The sequence below is a fragment of the Aquarana catesbeiana genome, linkage group LG01 (assembly GCF_042186555.1).
Source record: "Aquarana catesbeiana isolate 2022-GZ linkage group LG01, ASM4218655v1, whole genome shotgun sequence".
Lineage (NCBI taxonomy): Eukaryota > Metazoa > Chordata > Amphibia > Anura > Ranidae > Aquarana > Aquarana catesbeiana.
In genome coordinates, this window is record NC_133324.1 from 738,928,602 (window position 1) to 738,955,868 (window position 27,267).

General features: G+C 41.6%; 1 protein-coding gene across 4 annotated transcripts in view; it reads right to left on the bottom strand.

The window, feature by feature from the left end:
* Nucleotides 1–27,267, bottom strand: part of GATB (glutamyl-tRNA amidotransferase subunit B) — a 209,308-nt gene that overhangs the window by 170,944 nt on the left and 11,097 nt on the right. For 3 of the 4 annotated variants that reach the window (XM_073605024.1, XM_073605015.1, XM_073605009.1), the window contains exon 2: nucleotides 25,657–25,807. The exons of the other annotated variant lie outside the window; for it this stretch is intronic. In XM_073605024.1, the coding sequence (XP_073461125.1) occupies nucleotides 25,657–25,807 (151 nt within the window). The remainder of the gene's footprint in view (nucleotides 1–25,656; nucleotides 25,808–27,267) is intronic. 4 annotated transcript variants of the gene reach the window in all.

Consider the following 27,267-nt stretch of genomic DNA (forward strand, 5'->3'; position numbering starts at 1 on the left):
GAGCCTAGCGGAGCAGACATGCATTGTTAGAGCTCCGCACCGCTGAGGAGAGAAAAGAAGGACAAAGCGGAGCCTGCAGGCTCAAAAGGTATCCATTTGAACCTTTTTGCCCCAGGGAACAAACTGTGAAAATTTGGGCAGGAAATATGGTACTGGGAGGAAACCATGGCAGAAATAAAAATCACCTCACAAAGAGCTCACAGGCACTCACTGCAACTAAAGCAGCTCCAGTTACCTCACAAGATACAGCATCAGGGCGCTCTCACAGACAGAAAATGTCACAGCAAGACTCTCCATTTGAGTCAGATACAGAACAAATCCTCTCACAAACTTCTCCACAAGCCTCCTCAACATCCCCAGTAATATTATTACAATTTGAAAAGATGCTTCATAAGGCTTTAAAACAAACCTCAGACCAAATAACAAATAGCCTAACCAAAGAAATAAGAGAGCTGGGAAACCGCACCGCAGCCTTAGAAATAAAAATGGATGAAATTGAAATTACAACCCAAGTAAATATAACAGAATTGGAACAATTAAAAGAAGAGAATTTAATACTTCAAACTAAGCTCGAAGATTACGAAAATAGAGCCAGACGTTCAAACTTGCGCATAAGGGGAATACCTGAAACTGTGACAAACCTGCAATCTACTATTACTGCTCTATTACAAGAACTAAAGCCAGATATCCCTATTGAACGTTTAGAAATGGACAGAGTACACAGAGCCCTCACAGCCAAAAAGAAAGATGGACCCCCACGTGATATAATCACAAAATTTCATTATTACAGAACGAAAGAACAAATACTAATTGCTGCAAGAGAAAAAAAGGAACTTAATTTTCAAGGATACAATTATCAAATTTTTGCTGACCTATCCCAACTTACTATTACTAAAAGACGATCCATGAAACCCCAACTAATGGAACTGCAACGCCACAACATTATGTATCAATGGGGCTTCCCCTTTTCAGTCAGATTTAACTACCAAGGTACAATTTACAGAAGCAGATCAGCAGATGAATTACAACAAACCCTTTTAAAATTAAATCTGACAGAACCCACAAGCAGCAACTCTCCCACACGCAGAAGAATGGCATCATCTTCACCTTCAGGCAGCACTCAGAAAATTTCAGAACAAAATGGGAATCATCATTCTCACAAAAGAGGCCGTTATGCCACATCATCCATGGACCAAGAAGATTCAATGGACTGACATCCTAATTCCTGATATCTCTTCATTTATTATACTAAGAGATGGTTCTCTATAAAAAAACCTGTATTTATAACTGAATGTAACTGCATTCTGATAGTCACACACTGTGTGGGATCATGTTACATTCCAGTTATATTTCTTATTACTTCTGATTCATATAGCCTTAGAATATATAAGTGAAATAAGGAAATTCTTGTTCAGTTATATATTATCAGGTAATAACAATAGATTTATTACTTTTTAGGACAAATATGTTCAATAATCCAGAAGTAATGGAAGCTTTTTCTTTCTTTTCTTAAAACAAATATATTATTACCTAACTAGTTCCTAGAATTATGTTTTTGTTTATTCTAATCTGAAGCAATACAACCTCAATTTATGAGTTAACATATCTAAACAGTTACATATGAATAAAATATGTAATTGTTTACTCTAAAAGGGTTAAAATCCCAAAATAATTCAAACTATCTTCATCAATACCAGTACCAGTTAATACAAGTTATTAACAGTACCTTTCTAACTGAATTATTTAGCCTAGGGCAAGACTAACCATATACAACCACCCTGGAATAAATAATTTCAACAAAAACTATATTCTGCACTCCAATTAATGAAACATCATTTTGATGTCTTTTGACATAGCACTTCTCTCCTGTAAGCGGAAGATCCGTGTACCCCCATTAGCCCTCCTCATTCTCCCAAACATATTATGTGGGAGTGTGACGAAGGCACTTATTCCCCTGAGAGAGATATTTATTCTCTTTCACGGGTAAATTGTGATTACTTGCAAAAAATAATTTATACAATGTATCATCTAATCTCATATGTTTTTTGTTTACTCTTTACTCCAGAATTCACTGGTTTCTTTTCTATCTATTCATCTCTTCAGTCCACACAGGTTGATCTGCGCAGTCAGCTCTGCATAACAAAAAGTAAGTCAAAACTATTTGATCTGTTGCCATGGCACCACTGAATATACTTTCCCTGAATGTTCAGGGAATAAATGTCCCTCAAAAAAGGACCAAAGCCTTCCGTACTTTCCATAACAAGAAGGCTCACATAGTATGCCTCCAAGAAACACACTTCACCAAAGATTCTACTCCAAAATATATTTCTCCTTTTTATCAACAAATTTACACGGCTTCTGCCTGTACCAAGCAAAGGGGAACTCTAATTGCATTTCTCCGATCCACACCATTCACCTTATCATCAGAAATTAAAGACCCAGAAGGTAGATACCTGATACTCATGGGTTATATAATGGATACAGCAATCACGGTGATTTCCTACTACGCTCCTAACAAACAACCTACACCATTCCTCTCACATATATTACAAGTGATTAATACACACAAAATAGGAACAGTGATAATGTGTGGGGATTCGAACCAGGTCCTCCTCCCATTTCTAGATAAATCACCTTTTACACCATCCAAAATAACCTCTAGATTACCTTTTTCTCAGCTTCTTTCCAAATACAATCTGGTAGATTCGTGGAGAGAAAGTAACCCAATGAAAAAGAAATTCACTTATTTCTCGCACCCTCATCAAACCTTCACCAGAATAGATCATATTTTTCTAACAATAGGAATGATACCAGAAATTATTGCATCAGATATAATTCCGATTCCGTGGTCTGACCATAATGCAGTATACACTACTATAGCCTCAGCCATACCAAAAGCGCATGACCCAACGTGGTACTTACCAGACATAATGCTCAAACACCCACTACATCAGATGGCCATTGAACAAGCTTTAAAGGAATACATATCAATTAATAATACAACAGACATCTCCCCAATAACACTGTGGGAAGCTCATAAGCCTGTCTTGCGTGGTACAATACAAAGACAAATGGCACTATTTAAACAGGAATGCAAAAATAAGATAATCCATCTCAGAGTACAAAATCTCATCTGGAAAAATCTAGATTGGAATACGATCTATTTCTCACTGAGTCAGTTGATAAATCCCTCAAACGCTCCAAACACAATTTCTACATGAATACAAACAAACCAGGTACATATTTGGCTCGGGCATTAAATTCAACTAACAAATCTTTAAAACCAATACGTTTGAAATTATCAAAAAATGTTTACACTTGTAATCCAGTTAAAATAGTCCATAAATTTCACTCACATCTCGCAACTTTATACAAGACAAACAATGAATTTAATCCTACAGAGGCTGAATCCTTCTTCTCAAAAATAACCTTACCTGAGTTATCTCAGAATCAAAAAAGCAGTTTGGATGAGCCTATAACTATAGATGAAGTTGCTAACGCCATAAAAGACCTAAAACTTAACAAAAGACCAGGCCCAGACGGCTACTCGGCTTTATACTATAAAACATTCTCAGAAATACTCTCTCCCATTCTCACTGAAACTTTTAACAAACTTCTAGATGGACATTCTTTTCGGCAAGAAACACTAATGGTAATTGTTTGTATGATCCCAAAACCCCTTTCTGATGATACTTCCTGTGTGAATTATCGGCCTATCTCTCTGTTAAACCTCGATATTAAATTATTAGCAAAAATAATAGCAAAACGCCTCAATAGCATTATAGGAAAATTAATACATAGAGATCCAGTAGGCTTCATGCCAAATAGACAGGCAGGCGATAATATACGCAGGGCAATGTTATTGGCACATATTGCTAAAAAACGGAAAATCCCTTTATGTTTTCTATCTCTCGATATTAAGAGGGCATTTGACACAGTATCCTGGCATTGTATGCAATATTCATTACAAAAATGGGGTTTTGGACCCCACTTTTTAACATGGATCAAAGCATTATATAATAAACCCAAAGCCTATATAAAATATGCTGGATACAAATCTGAAGCCTTTAATATCGAAAGAGGTACCCGACAGGGTTGCCCATTATCTCCCTTATTATTTGCCCTTATACTCGAACCCATGGCCCAATACATCAGAACAAACCAAACTATAACTGGCATTGAAGTAGGAGGTATTACACACAAATTATGTATATTTGCAGACGATATATTACTTTTTCTATCATCACCACAGGTCTCTGGTCCTAACTTAATACCAGCTCTTGATGGATTTGCAGCCCTATCCGGCCTTATGATTAATCCTAAGAAATGCCTAGTGCTTAATATTTCACTCACAAACATGGAATTGATCCCGGCTAGGGCTGCACTCCCATTCACATGGGCAGAAAAATCAATCCCATATCTTGGAATTCATTTAACAGCATCTCATTCTGACTTATTCTCAACCAATTATCCTCCTGTATTAAGACAGATCACAAATCTAATAAAACAATGGTCGCAACTTCCTTTATCCTGGATAGGGAAGATTAATGCAATCAAAATGACTATTCTACCCAAATTGCTTTATCTATTCAGAGTCCTCCCTATTTCAATTCCTTCCTATTTTTTGAGAATAGTACAAAAAAGAGCAACTTCGTTTATATGGGGCTCTTCTAAACCACGTATACCTATACACACACTACATCTTCCCAAAAATAAAGGAGGCCTGGGATAGCCTAATTTTACTAACTACTACAGAGCAGCACATTTGGCCAGTCTGTCCAAATACCATGCAAAACAGGAAATCCCATTATGGGTATTTATAGAGGCTTCAGAAAATGACCCTCTATTAATATCAAATTTATTATGGCTTGATCCTAAAGACCGCTTTAAAATTCATAATCCCATAACTAAACACTTCTTATCTCTCTGGGATAAACTAAAAACCAAATATCAGTTACAATCTCCACACAATCCTCTCCTTTCTTTTATCAGAAATCCGGCCTTTTATCCGGCATGGATCTACCCAAATTCTTTTAAAGCTTGGACAACATCAGGCATTCAGACACTAAAGGACTTCATAGCATCTAAATCATTCCTTTCATTCCCATCGCTTAGAGAAAAATATGATCTACCAAACTCTGAGATATTTAGATATCTCCAAATCAAAAATTTCTATACACCATTCCTAAAGGGGGATACACCATTATCCCAATTATACATTTTTGAATCAATCTGTACAAAAGATCCATTTGCTAAAGGTACAATTTCATCACTTTATAATCAATTATATGGAGTAGCAAATCTTAATAGACCCTCTTACGTTCAGAGGTGGGAGGAGGACCTGGGACGAACTTTAGAAGACACGGACTGGTCCAACATATGGCTCACATCTAAGTCATCTTCACCCAACATCTTAGCACTGGAGACAAATTATAAAGTCCTAACTCGCTGGTACCTTGTACCCGCTAGAGTGGCAAAATATTCACCTAATACCTCAGCTCTTTGTTTTCGAGGATGCCCAGAAATAGGCACATATTTACACATATGGTTTACGTGCCCAGTAATCCAAACCTTCTGGAAGGAAGTCTTCGTGATTGCATCTAAAATATTTAAAAAAATAATACAACCAGATCCATATTTAACTTTACTTAATCTAAAACCGGAATGGTTAACACTCTCTCAATTCAAACTTATGATACAACTAATAACGGCTGCAAAACAAACAGTGGCCAAAGCATGGAAATCTCCTACATTAGTACTAGCAGAAACAATTCACAGAATGAATAATACAATGTCCCATGCTAAGATGGTAGCCATCGATCAAAATCAAATTCCAAAATTTGAAAAACTTTGGCATCCTTGGATAAAACAACAGTTCCTGTCAAACTTCAATGACTCTGTCCTGTTGCCATGGTAACAGATTAAATGACTTACAGAGACACCCATTCTAAGGCTTCAAAGAGAACTAAAAAGAATAATAAACTGACGAGCGGGACAACCTTGTGGACCATACCTTTACCTTTCAACCCTTTTTCTTCTTTCTCTTTCCTTTTCTCCACCTTACGATTAAAGCTCATTATCAGAATTTATTTGACCTATATTCACTCTACTTGTAAACAATATGTATAGTAGGTATAAATCATTTAAATACCTACAAAAGTAACTAAGGAAATGATATATATCTTTAATTTAGGTTTACGTGAACCCAATGTTTAATATTTGAAATTTCATGATATTTACCTATATAAACCCTACTGTAAAACAATGAGCTTACTTTATAGATTTTTGTAAACTTACTTTATGTATCTTTATAACATTGTATACTCAATAAACTTCTTTTGACAAGGTAAAAACTCACATATGACTGGAGCTCCTTAAAGTGTTACTAAACCCACAACAGTGAAATCAGTCTGTATATGCAGTAAAGCATGCTTGTTATACTCACTGTGGAACCTAAGGGGTTAATCCTCTGCATTTTGTATAAAGGCTGTTCAAACCTGTCTTCTTTGATCATCGCCTTCTTCCACTGACTTCCAATATTTCCTGATATTAACAGAGCCAGGGGACAGGCTGCACATGCTCAGTTTGGTGTGCACTACTAGAGAGTTTTTTTTTTCTTTGGAGAGTGCATGTGATCAGCATCGGGCCAATCAGCCAACAGACTGTTCAGACAGAGGGTCAGGGGTCCTGCATTCTCATGTGACAATCGTGAGAGAATGAAAACTCCTCCTACAAACTTTAATCAGACACTGATAGAAGTCACAAGACTGCTCTAACTGCTGATGATAAAAGGTTTAGCAGTTTATATTTACTAAAATAATTGCATTTCCATGTTATGTGTACTGTGGGAGACCAGATATAGTGAATGCAGGCTCCTGGGTTTAGTAACACTTTAACAAGTTCTAATCTGGATCTTGTAGCCCTGGAGGCTTTGACTAAAAAAAAGCCTCCTTTTCCATTTTCACATCTTATCTTATAACTAAACCTCGTTATTAGGCCTCATGCACACTGGATGGCTTCAGACGTTTTTTCTACAGTCAATAAACTCTCCAGCATGTTATCCTATGTGTCCATGCACACATAGGCTGTTATCAACTGTTTTTGGCTGGGACGTTTTTTGGCTGTAAAAAAACCCCCAAAACTAGTGGGTTCTGAGAGGAGTTTATCAGCTGTAAAAACGCTCTAATGACAAAAAACGCTGGAAAATGCTCAAAACGCAGCTCACCAGCGTTTTTGATCCCATTAGAAAAAAAACAAGGAAAAATGTTAACGCAAAAATGTTGAAAAACTCACTGCAAAGCTATTGGCGCTCTCTTGCTTTCTTTGCTCTTGGAACCTGCTGCTGGGTGAAAAGGCTGAGAACTGGCAGGACACTAATAAAGGGCATGTGTTTCTGTTTGTTTTGGGGAAGCCATAAGGGAGCACCCTGTCAGTCAAGAACTGATAGGAGTTTAGTTAGTAGCTTGATTGAGCAGATATTTTGTTTTGTTTCATGCTCTAAACTTGCTGTAAAAAGCCGTCCTGCATCGATGCTGTATTTGTTTACTGCTTTGCTGAAAAAAAGTGCAGGACAATCCTGTTTGTGCTTGCTTTACCACTGCCACTACCAGTTGTGCCTGTCCTCCAAATATACAGTATCACACAAAAGTGAGTACAAGCCTCACATTTTTGTAATATTTTATTACTGTATTTATTGGCGTATAACACTCACTTTTTCACCATGAAAATCGGGTGCAAATAGCATGTGCGTGTTATACGCCGATACTTCAATTTAAGCTGCCTCGGAGGGGACAGGGAGGGGAGCGGGACGAGCACCGTCAGATTACATACAGTGAGAATCTCCTGTTTACCTAGCGGCCTCTGTAATAGGAAGTCCTGTCTCCTGGGCCGCCATTGGACCACTGTTCTGTCTATCATAGGAGATTCTCACTGTATGTAATCTGTCGGTGCTCATCCCACTCCCCACCCTGTCCCCTCTAGGCTGCATTGATGTGGACTGATGAGGCTGCATTGATGGCATTTGTGAGGCTGCAGATGGGCATTGATCAGGCTGCATTGATGGCAATGGACCCTTATTTTGCTTCAAATTTCCTTATTTAAAATTTAATTTTTTTTCCTGAAACTTCCCTCTTAAAATTAATGTGCGTGTTATATGCCTGTGCATGTTATACGCCAATAATTATGGTATATCTTTTCATGTGACAACAATGAAGAAATTACACTTTGCTACAATGTAAAGTAGTGTACAGCTTGTATAACAGTGTACATTTGCTGTCCCCTCAAAATAACTCAACACACAGCCATTAATGTCTAAACTGCTGGCAACAAAAGTGAGTACACCCCTAAGTGAAAATGTCCAAATTGGGCCCAAAGTGTCAATATTTTGTGTGGCCACCATTATTTTACAGCACTGCCTTAACCCTCTTGGGCATGGAGTTCACCAGAGCTTCACAGATTTCCACTGGAGTCCTCTTCCACTCCTCCATGATGACATCACGGAGCTGGTGGATGTTAGAGACCTTGCGCTCGTCCACCTTCCATTTGAGGATGCGCCACAGATGCTCAATAAGGTTTAGGTCTGGAGACATGCTTGGCCAGTACATCACCTTTACCCTCAGCTTTTTTAGCAAGGCAGTGGTCGTCTTGGAGGTGTGTTTGGGGTCGTTATCATGTTGGAATACTGCCCTGCGGCCCAGTCTCCAAAGGGAGGGAATCATGCTCTGCTTCAGTATGTCACAGTACATGTTGGCATTCATGGTTCCCTCAATGAACTGTAGCTCCCCATTGCCGGCAGCATTCATGCAGCCCCAGACCATGATACTCCCACCACCATGCTATACAAAGACACACTTGTCTTTGTACTCCTCACCTGGTTGTGGCCACACACGCTTGACACCATCTGAACCAAATAAGTTTATCTTGGTCTCATCAGACCACAGGACATGGTTCCAGTAATCCAAATGTAATGTCCTTAGTCTGCTTGTCTTCAGCAAACTGTTTGTGGGCTTTCTTGTGCATCATCTTTAGAAGAGACTTTTTTCTGGAACGACAGCCATGCAGACCAATTTGATGCAGTGCGCGGCATATGGTCTGAGCACTGACAGGTTGACCCCCACCCCTTCAACCTCTGCAGCAATGCTCGCAGCACTCATACGTCTATTTCCCAAAGACAACCTCTGAATATGACGCTGAGCATGTGCACTCAACTTCTTTGGTCGACCATGGTGAGGCCTGTTCTGAGTGGAACCTGTCCTGTTAAACCGCTGTATAGTCTTGGCCACCATGCTGCAGCTCAGTTTCAGGGTCTTGGCAATCTTCTTATAGCCTAGGCCATCTTTATGTAGAGCAACAATTCTTTTTTTCATATCCTCAGAGAGTTCTTTGCCATGAGGTGCTATGTTGAATTTCCAATGACCAGTATGAGAAAGTGAGAGCCATAACACCAAATTTAACACACCTGCTCCCCATTCACACCTGAGACCTTGCAACACTAACGAGTCACATGACACCGGGGAGGGAAAATGGCTAATTAGGCCAATTTGGACATTTTCACTTAGGGGTGCACTCACTTTTGTTGAAAGCGGGTTAGACATTAATGGCTGTGTTTTGAGTTATTTTGAGGGGACAGAAAATTTACACTGCTATACAAGCTGTACACTCACTACTTTACATTGTAGCAAAGTGTCAGTTTCTTCAGTGATTTTAAGCATAATATACTTTTTTGATAGGTTACATTTAATGTGAGAATTTACCTCCCAGTGTATAAATACAATAACTGCAGAAAATAGCATACAGATTTAGTATCTCTGGTGTCCTGAAAGATCCCAAAAGTAACGGATCCTTGGTTGTATATTATTGCTGAGTACATTGAAAATGCCTTCTGAGGAAACTTCAGTCTGATTGTGCTATGAATTTCAAATAAAGGAATACGAGACCAACATAAACATTTGTACAAGTTATAGCTGCACTGAATATTATGGTAATTGCAGTAATATTTACAATTGTTACAATGTAGAGTTTCTCTACAGTATTTTGATGTAGGGCTGCAGAGATCCTGTACATTGATATGCACATAGTGGAGCTAGTAAACACTACCTGAAGTAGAGCAATATAAATATTGCAAACACATATACTCCTAAATATCCCGCCTATTCTTGGATTTGACTAATAAACAAAGTTGATAAAAATCATGCATACAAAATAGGATTTTTATAACAGCTTACCTGTAAAATCCTTTTCTTGGAGTACATCACGGGACACAGAGCCACAGTAATAACTGTAATGCCCCGTACACACGGTCGGACATTGATCCGACATTCCGACAACAAAATCCTAGGATTTTTTTCCGACGGATGTTGGCTCAAACTTGTCTTGCATACACACGGTCACACAAAGTTGTCAGAAAATCCGATCACTCTGAACGCGGTGACGTAAAACACGTACGTCGGGACTATAAACGGGGCAGTAGCCAATAGCTTTCATCTCTTTATTTATTCTGAGCATGCGTGGCACTTTGTGCGTCGGATTTGTGTACACACGATCAGAATTTCCAACAACAGATTTTGTTGTCAGAAAATTTTATAGCCTGCTCTCAAACTTTGTGTGTCGGAAAATCCGATGGAAAATGTGTGATGGAGCCCACACACGGTCAGAATTTCCGACAACACGGTCCTATCACACATTTTCCGTCGGAAAATCTGACCGTGTGTACAGGGCATAAGGGTTATATGGCACCTTTAGGTGATGGACACTGGCACACCCTAGACAGGAAGTTCAACTCCCTATTTAACCTCTCCCCTTACCAGGAGTACCTCAGTTTTGTAGCAATACACGTGTAACCAGAAAGAGGGGAGGGATCTCTGTGTCCCGTGATGTACTCCAAGAAAAGGATTTTACAGGTAAGCTGTTATAAAAATCCTATTTTCTTCATCGTACATCACGGGACACAGAGCCAAAGTAATTACTGTATGGGATGTCCCAGAGCAATGCTATCTGAGGGGAAGGAGACACAAACAAAAGTAGGGTGCAATCAGACCGGAGGACCTATACTGCTACCTGCAGCACACTGCGCCCAAAGGCGATATCATCATGCCTTCTTACATCCACCTGATAGAATCTGGTGAATGTATGGACTGAAGACCAAGTTGCAGCCTTGCAGATTTGAGCCATGGACACTTGGTGATGCACTGCCTACGAAGCACTAACAGCCCTGGTGGAGTGTGCTTTGATTTGAAAAGGTGGAACTTTCCTCTTTACACCATAAGCTTGAATAATTACTTGCCGAATCCACTTAGCAATAGTAGATTTCGACGCTGCCTGTCCTTTTCTAGGACCTTCAGGCAACACAAACAAAACATCCGCTTTCCGAATCTGAGCTGCTATTTGAGTTGCCTCCAAATAGATTTTGACTGCTCTCACTACATCCAGAGAATGTAATGACTTTTCTTCCATAGAACAGGGTTCTGGAAAAAATGAAGGTAGAACAGTATCCTGGTTTACATGAAAACCTGAAACCACCTTTGGCAGGAAGCTGGGATGAGGACACAATACTACTCTATCCTTGTGAATAATTAAATATGGCTCTTTACAAGAAAAAGCAGCCAATTCTGATACCCTTCTTGCAGAGGATATGGCTACCAGAAAAACTAGTTTCCTTGTCAAGAAGACCAAGGGAATATGTCGTAACGGCTTAAAAGGCTGTTTCTGTAATGACGACAGAACTAAATTCAAGTTCCAAGGGTTCAGGGGTGACCTAACCAGTAGATTATGTCACGTTACTCCCTGTATAAAGCTACGGACCAAAGAATGCGAAGCATTGAAACAATACCGATAAGGCCGAGACCTGGCCTTTGATGGTACTCAAGGCCAGCTTCATCGCTAACCCCATTTGCAGAAAGGCAAGGATTCTACCTATGACAAACTTTCTGGGATGCCAACCCCTGGATTCACACCAGGACACATATGCCTTTCAGACTCTATAATAAATTACTCTGGAAGCCGGCTTCCTTGCATTAATCAATGTAAATATCACTGAGCCTGAAAGCCCACAATTCTTCAGAATGTGGGTTTCAATAGCCAAACTGTTAAATTTAGCATTTGTAAGGTAGGATGGAACACTGGTCCCTGCAAAAGCAGGTCTGGGCGCAGTGGTAGGGTCCATGGGGCCCCTACTGCCATCTTTACAATCTCTGCATACCAAGATCTTCTGGGCCATGCTGGGGCCACAAGAACCACCGACTTCCTTTCCTGCGTGATCCTGCAAAGAATTCATGGTAGTAACAGAATAGGAGGGAATGCATAAATCAGTGAGAACTGATCCTACGGGGTCACCAACGCATCTGTTCCGTATGCGAGTGGATTCTTGTTCTTGACACATAGTTGTCGACTTTGTTGTTGAACCTGGATGCAAACAGATCTACGTTCCAGGATCCGCCATCTGTGGCATATAGCCAGGAAGATGTCGGGGTGAAGGGACCATTCCCCCAGGAACTGCTGGCGACTTAAGTAGTTCGCCTGCCAATTCTCTAGTACTTGAATGAAGATTGCCCATATGCACGGCACATGCTTTTCTGCCCAGGTTAGGATAGGATTTACCTCTCCCTGGGCTGCATGACTTCTGGTGCCCCCTTGGTGATTGATATAAGCCACTGCTGTGGCATTGTCGGATTGAATCCTGACAGGACAATTCCGCAACCTGAACGTCCAGGTCTTTAGGGCTAGGTGTGCTGCCTGAATCTCTAGAATGTTGATGGGCAAGGTCCTTTCGCTTCTGGACCATTTCCCTTGGACAGACGCCCCTTCCAGGACTGCTCCCCAACCCGAAAGGCTGACATCTGTTGTTGCCACCTTTCAGGTAACTGGCAAGAAGGATTTCCCCTTTTGCAGATTCTCGGATATCCTCCACCAACTGAGGCTCTGACGCATTGGAAAATCTAGCGCTTGGACCTTCTTGTTCCAGGCAGACAGGATACTGTTTTGCAGCAGTCTAGAATGAAACTGAGCATAGGGAACTGCTTTGAATGAAGCCACCATCTTTCCCAACAACCTCATGCAAAGGCGGATAGAAGGACCCTTCTTCGCCCTGACCACCTGAACCAGCTCCTTTATGGCGCTGATCTTTGCTTGGGGTAAAAACACCCTCTTCTGGACTGTATCTATAACCAGACCCAAGTACTCTAGTGCTACTAGAACCTGCCAAGAGAAAATGTTTGTGGGCTTTCTTGTGCATCATCTTTAGAAGAGACTTTTTTCTGGAACGACAGCCATGCAGACCAATTTGATGCAGTGCGCGGCATATGGTCTGAGCACTGACAGGTTGACCCCCACCCCTTCAACCTCTGCAGCAATGCTCGCAGCACTCATACGTCTATTTCCCAAAGACAACCTCTGAATATGACGCTGAGCATGTGCACTCAACTTCTTTGGTCGACCATGGTGAGGCCTGTTCTGAGTGGAACCTGTCCTGTTAAACCGCTGTATAGTCTTGGCCACCATGCTGCAGCTCAGTTTCAGGGTCTTGGCAATCTTCTTATAGCCTAGGCCATCTTTATGTAGAGAAACAATTCTTTTTTTCATATCCTCAGAGAGTTCTTTGCCATGAGGTGCTATGTTGAATTTCCAATGACCAGTATGAGAAAGTGAGAGCCATAACACCAAATTTAACACACCTGCTCCCCATTCACACCTGAGACCTTGCAACACTAACGAGTCACATGACACCGGGGAGGGAAAATGGCTAATTAGGCCAATTTGGACATTTTCACTTAGGGGTGCACTCACTTTTGTTGAAAGCGGGTTAGACATTAATGGCTGTGTTTTGAGTTATTTTGAGGGGACAGAAAATTTACACTGCTATACAAGCTGTACACTCACTACTTTACATTGTAGCAAAGTGTCAGTTTCTTCAGTGATTTTAAGCATAATATACTTTTTTGATAGGTTACATTTAATGTGAGAATTTACCTCCCAGTGTATAAATACAATAACTGCAGAAAATAGCATACAGATTTAGTATCTCTGGTGTCCTGAAAGATCCCAAAAGTAACGGATCCTTGGTTGTATATTATTGCTGAGTACATTGAAAATGCCTTCTGAGGAAACTTCAGTCTGATTGTGCTATGAATTTCAAATAAAGGAATACGAGACCAACATAAACATTTGTACAAGTTATAGCTGCACTGAATATTATGGTAATTGCAGTAATATTTACAATTGTTACAATGTAGAGTTTCTCTACAGTATTTTGATGTAGGGCTGCAGAGATCCTGTACATTGATATGCACATAGTGGAGCTAGTAAACACTACCTGAAGTAGAGCAATATAAATATTGCAAACACATATACTCTTAAATATCCCGCCTATTCTTGGATTTGACTAATAAACAAAGTTGAGAAAACTCATGCATACAAAATAGGATTTTTATAACAGCTTACCTGTAAAATCCTTTTCTTGGAGTACATCACGGGACACAGAGCCACAGTAATAACTGTAATGCCCCGTACACACGGTCGGACATTGATCCGACATTCCGACAACAAAATCCTAGGATTTTTTTCCGACGGATGTTGGCTCAAACTTGTCTTGCATACACACGGTCACACAAAGTTGTCAGAAAATCCGATCACTCTGAACGCGGTGACGTAAAACACGTACGTCGGGACTATAAACGGGGCAGTAGCCAATAGCTTTCATCTCTTTATTTATTCTGAGCATGCGTGGCACTTTGTGCGTCGGATTTGTGTACACACGATCAGAATTTCCAACAACAGATTTTGTTGTCAGAAAATTTTATAGCCTGCTCTCAAACTTTGTGTGTCGGAAAATCCGATGGAAAATGTGTGATGGAGCCCACATACGGTCAGAATTTCCGACAACACGGTCCTATCACACATTTTCCGTCGGAAAATCTGACCGTGTGTACAGGGCATAAGGGTTATATGGCACCTTTAGGTGATGGACACTGGCACACCCTAGACAGGAAGTTCAACTCCCTATTTAACCTCTCCCCTTACCAGGAGTACCTCAGTTTTGTAGCAATACACGTGTAACCAGAAAGAGGGGAGGGATCTCTGTGTCCCGTGATGTACTCCAAGAAAAGGATTTTACAGGTAAGCTGCTATAAAAATCCTATTTTCTTCATCGTACATCACGGGACACAGAGCCAAAGTAATTACTGTATGGGATGTCCCAGAGCAATGCTATCTGAGGGGAAGGAGACACAAACAAAAGTAGGGTGCAATCAGACCGGAGGACCTATACTGCTACCTGCAGCACACTGCGCCCAAAGGCGATATCATCATGCCTTCTTACATCCACCTGATAGAATCTGGTGAATGTATGGACTGAAGACCAAGTTGCAGCCTTGCAGATTTGAGCCATGGACACTTGGTGATGCACTGCCTACGAAGCACTAACAGCCCTGGTGGAGTGTGCTTTGATTTGAAAAGGTGGAACTTTCCTCTTTACACCATAAGCTTGAATAATTACTTGCCGAATCCACTTAGCAATAGTAGATTTCGACGCTGCCTGTCCTTTTCTAGGACCTTCAGGCAACACAAACAAAACATCCGCTTTCCGAATCTGAGCTGCTATTTGAGTTGCCTCCAAATAGATTTTGACTGCTCTCACTACATCCAGAGAATGTAATGACTTTTCTTCCATAGAACAGGGTTCTGGAAAAAATGAAGGTAGAACAGTATCCTGGTTTACATGAAAACCTGAAACCACCTTTGGCAGGAAGCTGGGATGAGGACACAATACTACTCTATCCTTGTGAATAATTAAATATGGCTCTTTACAAGAAAAAGCAGCCAATTCTGATACCCTTCTTGCAGAGGATATGGCTACCAGAAAAACTAGTTTCCTTGTCAAGAAGACCAAGGGAATATGTCGTAACGGCTTAAAAGGCTGTTTCTGTAATGACGACAGAACTAAATTCAAGTTCCAAGGGTTCAGGGGTGACCTAACCAGTAGATTATGTCACGTTACTCCCTGTATAAAGCTACGGACCAAAGAATGCGAAGCATTGAAACAATACCGATAAGGCCGAGACCTGGCCTTTGATGGTACTCAAGGCCAGCTTCATCGCTAACCCCATTTGCAGAAAGGCAAGGATTCTACCTATGACAAACTTTCTGGGATGCCAACCCCTGGATTCACACCAGGACACATATGCCTTTCAGACTCTATAATAAATTACTCTGGAAGCCGGCTTCCTTGCATTAATCAATGTAAATATCACTGAGCCTGAAAGCCCACAATTCTTCAGAATGTGGGTTTCAATAGCCAAACTGTTAAATTTAGCATTTGTAAGGTAGGATGGAACACTGGTCCCTGCAAAAGCAGGTCTGGGCGCAGTGGTAGGGTCCATGGGGCCCCTACTGCCATCTTTACAATCTCTGCATACCAAGATCTTCTGGGCCATGCTGGGGCCACAAGAACCACCGACTTCCTTTCCTGCGTGATCCTGCAAAGAATTCATGGTAGTAACAGAATAGGAGGGAATGCATAAATCAGTGAGAACTGATCCTACGGGGTCACCAACGCATCTGTTCCGTATGCGAGTGGATTCTTGTTCTTGACACATAGTTGTCGACTTTGTTGTTGAACCTGGATGCAAACAGATCTACGTTCCAGGATCCGCCATCTGTGGCATATAGCCAGGAAGATGTCGGGGTGAAGGGACCATTCCCCCAGGAACTGCTGGCGACTTAAGTAGTTCGCCTGCCAATTCTCTAGTACTTGAATGAAGATTGCCCATATGCACGGCACATGCTTTTCTGCCCAGGTTAGGATAGGATTTACCTCTCCCTGGGCTGCATGACTTCTGGTGCCCCCTTGGTGATTGATATAAGCCACTGCTGTGGCATTGTCGGATTGAATCCTGACAGGACAATTCCGCAACCTGAACGTCCAGGTCTTTAGGGCTAGGTGTGCTGCCTGAATCTCTAGAATGTTGATGGGCAAGGTCCTTTCGCTTCTGGACCATTTCCCTTGGACAGACGCCCCTTCCAGGACTGCTCCCCAACCCGAAAGGCTGACATCTGTTGTTGCCACCTTTCAGGTAACTGGCAAGAAGGATTTCCCCTTTTGCAGATTCTCGGATATCCTCCACCAACTGAGGCTCTGACGCATTGGAAAATCTAGCGCTTGGACCTTCTTGTTCCAGGCAGACAGGATACTGTTTTGCAGCAGTCTAGAATGAAACTGAGCATAGGGAACTGCTTTGAATGAAGCCACCATCTTTCCCAACAACCTCATGCAAAGGCGGATAGAAGGACCCTTCTTCGCCCTGACCACCTGAACCAGCTCCTTTATGGCGCTGATCTTTGCTTGGGGTAAAAACACCCTCTTCTGGACTGTATCTATAACCAGACCCAAGTACTCTAGTGCTACTAGAACCTGCCAAGAGAAAATGTTTGTGGGCTTTCTTGTGCATCATCTTTAGAAGAGACTTTTTTCTGGAACGACAGCCATGCAGACCAATTTGATGCAGTGCGCGGCATATGGTCTGAGCACTGACAGGTTGACCCCCACCCCTTCAACCTCTGCAGCAATGCTCGCAGCACTCATACGTCTATTTCCCAAAGACAACCTCTGAATATGACGCTGAGCATGTGCACTCAACTTCTTTGGTCGACCATGGTGAGGCCTGTTCTGAGTGGAACCTGTCCTGTTAAACCGCTGTATAGTCTTGGCCACCATGCTGCAGCTCAGTTTCAGGGTCTTGGCAATCTTCTTATAGCCTAGGCCATCTTTATGTAGAGAAACAATTCTTTTTTTCATATCCTCAGAGAGTTCTTTGCCATGAGGTGCTATGTTGAATTTCCAATGACCAGTATGAGAAAGTGAGAGCCATAACACCAAATTTAACACACCTGCTCCCCATTCACACCTGAGACCTTGCAACACTAACGAGTCACATGACACCGGGGAGGGAAAATGGCTAATTAGGCCAATTTGGACATTTTCACTTAGGGGTGCACTCACTTTTGTTGAAAGCGGGTTAGACATTAATGGCTGTGTTTTGAGTTATTTTGAGGGGACAGAAAATTTACACTGCTATACAAGCTGTACACTCACTACTTTACATTGTAGCAAAGTGTCAGTTTCTTCAGTGATTTTAAGCATAATATACTTTTTTGATAGGTTACATTTAATGTGAGAATTTACCTCCCAGTGTATAAATACAATAACTGCAGAAAATAGCATACAGATTTAGTATCTCTGGTGTCCTGAAAGATCCCAAAAGTAACGGATCCTTGGTTGTATATTATTGCTGAGTACATTGAAAATGCCTTCTGAGGAAACTTCAGTCTGATTGTGCTATGAATTTCAAATAAAGGAATACGAGACCAACATAAACATTTGTACAAGTTATAGCTGCACTGAATATTATGGTAATTGCAGTAATATTTACAATTGTTACAATGTAGAGTTTCTCTACAGTATTTTGATGTAGGGCTGCAGAGATCCTGTACATTGATATGCACATAGTGGAGCTAGTAAACACTACCTGAAGTAGAGCAATATAAATATTGCAAACACATATACTCTTAAATATCCCGCCTATTCTTGGATTTGACTAATAAACAAAGTTGAGAAAACTCATGCATACAAAATAGGATTTTTATAACAGCTTACCTGTAAAATCCTTTTCTTGGAGTACATCACGGGACACAGAGCCACAGTAATAACTGTAATGCCCCGTACACACGGTCGGACATTGATCCGACATTCCGACAACAAAATCCTAGGATTTTTTTCCGACGGATGTTGGCTCAAACTTGTCTTGCATACACACGGTCACACAAAGTTGTCAGAAAATCCGATCACTCTGAACGCGGTGACGTAAAACACGTACGTCGGGACTATAAACGGGGCAGTAGCCAATAGCTTTCATCTCTTTATTTATTCTGAGCATGCGTGGCACTTTGTGCGTCGGATTTGTGTACACACGATCAGAATTTCCAACAACAGATTTTGTTGTCAGAAAATTTTATAGCCTGCTCTCAAACTTTGTGTGTCGGAAAATCCGATGGAAAATGTGTGATGGAGCCCACATACGGTCAGAATTTCCGACAACACGGTCCTATCACACATTTTCCGTCGGAAAATCTGACCGTGTGTACAGGGCATAAGGGTTATATGGCACCTTTAGGTGATGGACACTGGCACACCCTAGACAGGAAGTTCAACTCCCTATTTAACCTCTCCCCTTACCAGGAGTACCTCAGTTTTGTAGCAATACACGTGTAACCAGAAAGAGGGGAGGGATCTCTGTGTCCCGTGATGTACTCCAAGAAAAGGATTTTACAGGTAAGCTGCTATAAAAATTCTATTTTCTTCATCGTACATCACGGGACACAGAGCCAAAGTAATTACTGTATGGGATGTCCCAGAGCAATGCTATCTGAGGGGAAGGAGACACAAACAAAAGTAGGGTGCAATCAGACCGGAGGACCTATACTGCTACCTGCAGCACACTGCGCCCAAAGGCGATATCATCATGCCTTCTTACATCCACCTGATAGAATCTGGTGAATGTATGGACTGAAGACCAAGTTGCAGCCTTGCAGATTTGAGCCATGGACACTTGGTGATGCACTGCCTACGAAGCACTAACAGCCCTGGTGGAGTGTGCTTTGATTTGAAAAGGTGGAACTTTCCTCTTTACACCATAAGCTTGAATAATTACTTGCCGAATCCACTTAGCAATAGTAGATTTCGACGCTGCCTGTCCTTTTCTAGGACCTTCAGGCAACACAAACAAAACATCCGCTTTCCGAATCTGAGCTGCTATTTGAGTTGCCTCCAAATAGATTTTGACTGCTCTCACTACATCCAGAGAATGTAATGACTTTTCTTCCATAGAACAGGGTTCTGGAAAAAATGAAGGTAGAACAGTATCCTGGTTTACATGAAAACCTGAAACCACCTTTGGCAGAAAGCTAGGATGAGGACACAATACTACTCTATCCTTGTGAATAATTAAATATGGCTCTTTACAAGAAAAAGCAGCCAATTCTGATACCCTTCTTGCAGAGGATATGGCTACCAGAAAAACTAGTTTCCTTGTCAAGAAGACCAAGGGAATATGTCGTAACGGCTTAAAAGGCTGTTTCTGTAATGACGACAGAACTAAATTCAAGTTCCAAGGGTTCAGGGGTGACCTAACCAGTAGATTATGTCGCGTTACTCCCTGTATAAAGCTACGGACCAAAGAATGCGAAGCATTGAAACAATACCGATAAGGCCGAGACCTGGCCTTTGATGGTACTCAAGGCCAGCTTCATCGCTAACCCCATTTGCAGAAAGGCAAGGATTCTACCTATGACAAACTTTCTGGGATGCCAACCCCTGGATTCACACCAGGACACATATGCCTTTCAGACTCTATAATAAATTACTCTGGAAGCCGGCTTCCTTGCATTAATCAATGTAAATATCACTGAGCCTGAAAGCCCACAATTCTTCAGAATGTGGGTTTCAATAGCCAAACTGTTAAATTTAGCATTTGTAAGGTAGGATGGAACACTGGTCCCTGCAAAAGCAGGTCTGGGCGCAGTGGTAGGGTCCATGGGGCCCCTACTGCCATCTTTACAATCTCTGCATACCAAGATCTTCTGGGCCATGCTGGGGCCACAAGAACCACCGACTTCCTTTCCTGCGTGATCCTGCAAAGAATTCATGGTAGTAACAGAATAGGAGGGAATGCATAAATCAGTGAGAACTGATCTTACGGGGTCACCAACGCATCTGTTCCGTATGCGAGTGGATTCTTGTTCTTGACACATAGTTGTCGACTTTGTTGTTGAACCTGGATGCAAACAGATCTACGTTCCAGGATCCGCCATCTGTGGCATATAGCCAGGAAGATGTCGGGGTGAAGGGACCATTCCCCCAGGAACTGCTGGCGACTTAAGTAGTTCGCCTGCCAATTCTCTAGTCCTTGAATGAAGATTGCCCATATGCACGGCACATGCTTTTCTGCCCAGGTTAGGATAGGATTTACCTCTCCCTGGGCTGCATGACTTCTGGTGCCCCCTTGGTGATTGATATAAGCCACTGCTGTGGCATTGTCGGATTGAATCCTGACAGGACAATTCCGCAACCTGAACGTCCAGGTCTTTAGGGCTAGGTGTGCTGCCTGAATCTCTAGAATGTTGATGGGCAAGGTCCTTTCGCTTCTGGACCATTTCCCTTGGACAGACGCCCCTTCCAGGAATGCTCCCCAACCCGAAAGGCTGACATCTGTTGTTACCACCTTTCAGGTAACTGGCAAGAAGGATTTCCCCTTTTGCAGATTCTCGGATATCCTCCACCAACTGAGGCTCTGACGCATTGGAAAATCTAGCGCTTGGACCTTCTTGTTCCAGGCAGACAGGATACTGTTTTGCAGCAGTCTAGAATGAAACTGAGCATAGGGAACTGCTTTGAATGAAGCCACCATCTTTCCCAACAACCTCATGCAAAGGCGGATAGAAGGACCCTTCTTCGCCCTGACCACCTGAACCAGCTCCTTTATGGCGCTGATCTTTGCTTGGGGTAAAAACACCTTCTTCTGGACTGTATCTATAACCAGACCCAAGTACTCTAGTGCTACTAGAACCTGCCAAGAGAAAATGTTTTTTAATAGGAATTCCAATTTGTTATCAGTTGGATCCCTAAGCATTTGAGCATTGTCAACCGGACCAGTCAAACTTTTATTCACGGAGGATATAGCAGCGTCAATTGCCGGTATACCCCACATCTTTGTAAATTTTTCCTCCATAGGATAAAGTGTTGAGAAATTTTTAGGAGGGAAAAAATGCTTATCTGGGTGATCCCACTCAGAATATATAAGCTTTTCCAGAAATGAATGGACAGGAAAGGCACGCAAAGCTTGAGGAGACTTTAATGAACCCAAACAAGAAGTGGGCTTTTCAACCGACTCAGTTAAGGGAAGCTTAAATGTGGAGCGGATCATTTCAGTAAGAGATTGCACCAGCAATTTCTCAGCTGGTGAAGCTGCAGAAGGTCCTTCCCCACTTGATTCCTCGGAAGAGGAGTCAGCAGTCTCTCCACGGTCCCCTGAGGGGATTCATCTTTCCCCTCCTACTGTTCCTCTGTTTGAGGGTCCTGGGTGGTAGAAGGGGACCTAATGCGTTTTCTTCCACTTTGTGAAGATGCGATTAAAGCTGCTAATCTTTCCTCCAATCCAATCATGCTTGAGGAGAAAACCTCCTCAGTAATATAGACAGGGGCTGAATGTCAGAAGCAGTTGCAACCCCTGACCGCCATGGCTCACTCTGACCAGCCTCCCTAGGCCTTTCAGGGGGGATGGTGTTGCAGAGGCAGGGTCCTCAGAGCCTGAGGGAGATCCCTTTGAGCCCTTGTTTTTTGGGGTATTTGTACCTCCCTTTCTGATCATAGTGCTAAGCACAAATGCAGAGGTACTGCAGAGGTACTACCAGAAAATGCACCCACTGCTGAGCAAATGTGCCTAGGGAATGCCTGTGTCACCAAACACTCACATGCCCCCGTCTGCTCTGTGTCCCTCCGTCAGCTGAATGCACCTGCAAAAGGTGCACTTACAGCCTACACAGCCCCTGCGTTGTGAACGTGGAGGCACGTTAACGCCGCGCTAAGCCCCGCCCCCCTCCGACTTCCCACGCGCCCCCCCACTCTTTTCAAAGAAGATTGCATTCCCACGCGAGCGGGCCTCCAATCAGACAGGATCAGCATGTGGAGGGGGGTGGGGTGGAGGAGAGCTGATGGAAGAGTACCGCCGTGCTGTGGCGGTGGCAGCCGGAGCGGCGCGGTATACCGCCGACTGGCCCACGCTCCCTCGGCCTCCTGGAGAGAGAAAAAATACTCCTGTCCAGGTGGAGGATGTTTAAAAGAAAAGCCCCCCTTCCACCATCTTACCTGAGGCTTGGGACTGGAGGAAGCATGCAGCTTGTACTAACACAGAGACTGACAAGCATGGAATCAGGTACGTGCGCTTGACAGCCCCCGGTGGCGACTTTAGGCATGACAACATTTACTTAAAGGAGAAACCTCATAAGAATTAGAAAATTTACTTAGGAATCTCCACTTACCTTATCGTGCTGCAGCGTTCTGTGGTAAACCAGACAGACCCAATCTTCACCACTCACCGTGGGCTCCGTTAAAAAACCTTTAAGGACCAGGGCCCTTTTTTATCGGGGGTTCCACACCCTTGGACCCGTAAAGCACCCTGCCAGGAAATATGGCTGAAAAAACCAAAGGACTGGATCCCGGGGTCCAGCTCTCTAAAAAGAGAAGTGTTACAGGCAAAACCTCGTTTCTTCCGATACGAGGCCCGGGTACCATTCAATTTGGCCTAAAAAGACACTTTGAATGGATCCGGCTGCATGACTTGACCCGGCAAGGATTACTCAGCGAAGCTCAGCACAGAACATCTTTATTTGCGACCAACACCTAAGACACTGGCGAAAAAACTGAGGTACTCCCGGTAAGGGGAGGGGTTATATAGGGCGTTGAACTTCCTGTCTAGGGTGTGCCAGTGTCCATTACCTAAAGGTGCCTATATAACCCATACAGTAATTACTGTGGCTCTGTGTCCCGTGATGTACAATAAAGAAATTAGGATTCATCTGTTCATACTGTTTGCACAGAAAGTCACTATACTTGCTATATGTTAATGTTTACCTATGTTCTAATTTCCTATTCTGTGTCATATCATCATCATATATGGGTGTGCGGGTGTGTATATACGGGCGTATGTACTGTATGTGAGTACATTGTGTGTACGTACAGTATGTGTGTGCACTATGCACAGGGGTGATATACTCCTGTTTCCTGAACCATGTACTTGACATACTTCTGACCCCTGCACTCGGCTTTCTGCACTATATGTTATATTTATTCCTGACCCCTGCATTCTGTAAATTACCCACTCCCAACTCCTGCACTTTGAACTTCACACACTTCTGACCCCTGCATTATGTACAGTATATTACATACTCCTGATCCCTGCACATTACACACTCCTGGCCCCTGAACTCAGTATGTTACAAATTCTGACCTCAGCACTCTATTCACAATCACCAGCAGAGGCAGAGAACAAACAGCAAGCAGGTCCCACTGTATCACTGTGCATTTCCAGGTCCATGTGAAACCCAACTGGCAGATCTGGAGCTAGGCAGTGAAACGGAGTCAAAAGTCATGGCAGCAGGGAGTAGGATCCTAGCTGCAGAAGATGACTGGGTTCACACATCTCAGATGAGGGGGTGCACCTTGACTTCACCACGGGCACTGAATGAGCTTGTCCCAGCACTGTCTAAAGATTAGGTCTCTCAGATGATTCAATGCATTCATACAATTTAGTTAAAGTTCTATGAAACATTATTTGGTTAGGTTGGGACATTTTTATTAGCCCTGAAATGTATTACTTTACAATTGGTTTGTACAATCTTGTTTTGATTTCCTAACAACTATGAACGGATTGTTTAGATAGGCCCTTCCACTTCATAGCTATTCATAAATGCAATGGAGACTGCACAGATTGTACAACATGATAGTAATTTGGGTGGTCAGCTTAGAGTCCAACTGAAATTTCAGTTTTTAACCACTTGACCTTCATAAGGTTTTTACCCCATTCATGACCAGAGTATTTTTTGCTTTTCAGCACTGTGCTACTTTAACTGGCAATTGCATGGTCATGCAACACTTAAACAAAAAAGATTTATATATTTTTTTTCACACAAATAGAGGTTTCTTTTGGTGGTATTTGATCACCACTGGGAAATTCTTTTTTTTTTTTGTGTGATATAAACACATATAGACTGAATTTTTTTTTTTTTTAAATGCCAATATTTTCTACATTTTGTTATAAAACATATCCAATCAGAAAAGCAATTGTCTTCATACATTTAGACCAAAATGTATTCTGTTACATGTCCTTGGTAAAGAAAAAATCCCAGTAGGCATATATTAGCAGCTTTGTACGCAAGTTATATTGTCTACAAACTTTGGTATACAGTATATACTGTAATTTATGCAGCTATAGACCCTATGCTGTAATGGCGGTGATAAGCAATTTTAAGTGTGACTGTGATATGGTGGCGAGCAATCTGGTGCTAACAGATACTATCTGGGAGAATCACTAACTGACATTAATACAGTGATCAGTGATAATACTGTACACTGACACTGTACTAATGACACTGGCTAGGGAGGGGTTAACATATAGTGGCAATCAAGGTGATAACTGTGTGCCTAACAATGTGTAATGTGTGTAACGTGTACTGCTTTTACTTTACTATCTGGCTGTTTTTTTTCTCCCAAGAAACAGCCAGATCGCTGTTCACAGTACAAAGAGTGCTGTGTTTTTGTAAACACGGAACTCTGTGTGTTATTGGCCACAGCTGATCAGCTGAGTTCAGCCAAAATGATTGGCTGAAATCAGTCCAATTACAGCAGGAGTCAGCAGGGACGTGCCCCAAACCCAGAAGCAAGCTGGCAACGTACAGGTATGTTGTGCGGCCTGCCTGTGCCGCCCGTCCACAGTAAATCTACTGTGGGGGAGGTGGCTAGTTAATTAGCTAAATGGATTTTTTTTTAAATATACGAACCTTCGTGAAAGACCTGAAAAAGAAATACATGTACAAAATACACAATGCACTACTTACTGGTAGTGTTCCTGGCAAGGAAGCATCAAAAAATGACACTGTGGAGTTTGGCGGAGCAGCAAACTTAACTTGTGAACTTGAAAAAAGCTTGGAGGCAGAATTAATCTGTGCATGGACCTCAAGACCAACAACTCCTTCCCAGAGCAAAGATCTGCAAGAAGAACCATATAGTACATTATACAGTTTGAGAATTTCTAGGGATTCCATATGACAGCAACAGTTTCTGAATTGTTTTTTGAAGATGTCTGCCACAGAGATGTCGTTTTTACAGATTCTTGTGACTCATTAGGTAAAGAGGAAGTCCAGCCTCCTTCAGAAAAAAATAAAAGTCAGCAGCTACAAATACTGTAGCTGCTGACTTTTAATATTAGGACATCTAGGTCAGACGGCCGGAACGAAGACCGGGTGAAGATGGAAGCCAGAAGAAGGCGATTCTTTCATAATGTGCTAGTATGCTGTGCAGGGGGGAAACTTTTTTTCCCTAGAGTTTACCGCTAAAACTACAGTTATTTGATTGTTTTTTTGTTGTTAAAGATAGAATTAACAAAATGTTACTTGAAATTTGGGGGTACTTGGGAGACTGGGTTCAAATAAAACTGGCATTTGTAAGGCACACTGGACGTTCTCAATCTCTCCTAGATGCCCTTCCTTCTGGTAGTGGCAATTGGGCACAAAGAAAATGCTTGACACTCGTAAACGCCTTTAGCTGTGTCAAGTGTTTGGGCGTTAATTAATTTCATTGGTCAGAATAATAATTATTCCTGGCCATTGAAATGAACTAACGCTCAAGTGCTGAACATACATTTAGGCGTGTTTACACGCATCAAGCGTTTTTTTTTTCTGCCAAAGTGCTTCTGCTCCTGGACGTACTGGCAGTGGAGTTTTTTGTTTCTGCCTCTCAATGCCCCTGCTTCCAAGCTCCTCTAAAAGCCTATGGCTGCATTCACACCTGAGTGTAGCGTCTTTGAGCAATTTTCCAGCGTTTTTCTGTGCGTTTTTGCTGGTTTATCAGCAGTGTTTTGGGCTTTGGCTTTTTTTATTAGTCAGTATAGAAAAATATTACCTGTTGCATCAATTGTTGCTAGGTATTTCAGCTTTTTTAGCTTTTCCATTACCTTTTATTTTTTCTTTTATTATTATTAATTTATTATAATGTTTTTTCGTTAGTGTAAGGGGTTTGAGTTCAGTTTAGATTAGGGTTAGGAGTTGGGGTTAGGCTTATTAATTATTATTATTATTATTATATGACTATAAATAAATGAATAAATAAATGTAAAATAGATACACAAATAAATAAAAAAATAAATAAATTCAATAAATCAATACTAAGTAACAATAAATAAATTATTAACCCTTAACTGTAACCCTCACCCCTTAAAAAATAAAATAATAATAAATAACTAAACACCCTAACCCAAAAATAATAATAATAATAATAATTATTGTTATTATTATTATTATTATTATTATTATTAATAATGTATTTTTTTGTTCGCGTTCGGGTGTTATTATATTATTATATTACTAATAATAATGCATTTAATATTTTTATTTATGAATGTATTATTACATATTATTAATTTATTTTACTTATTTATGATGATTTTTTAG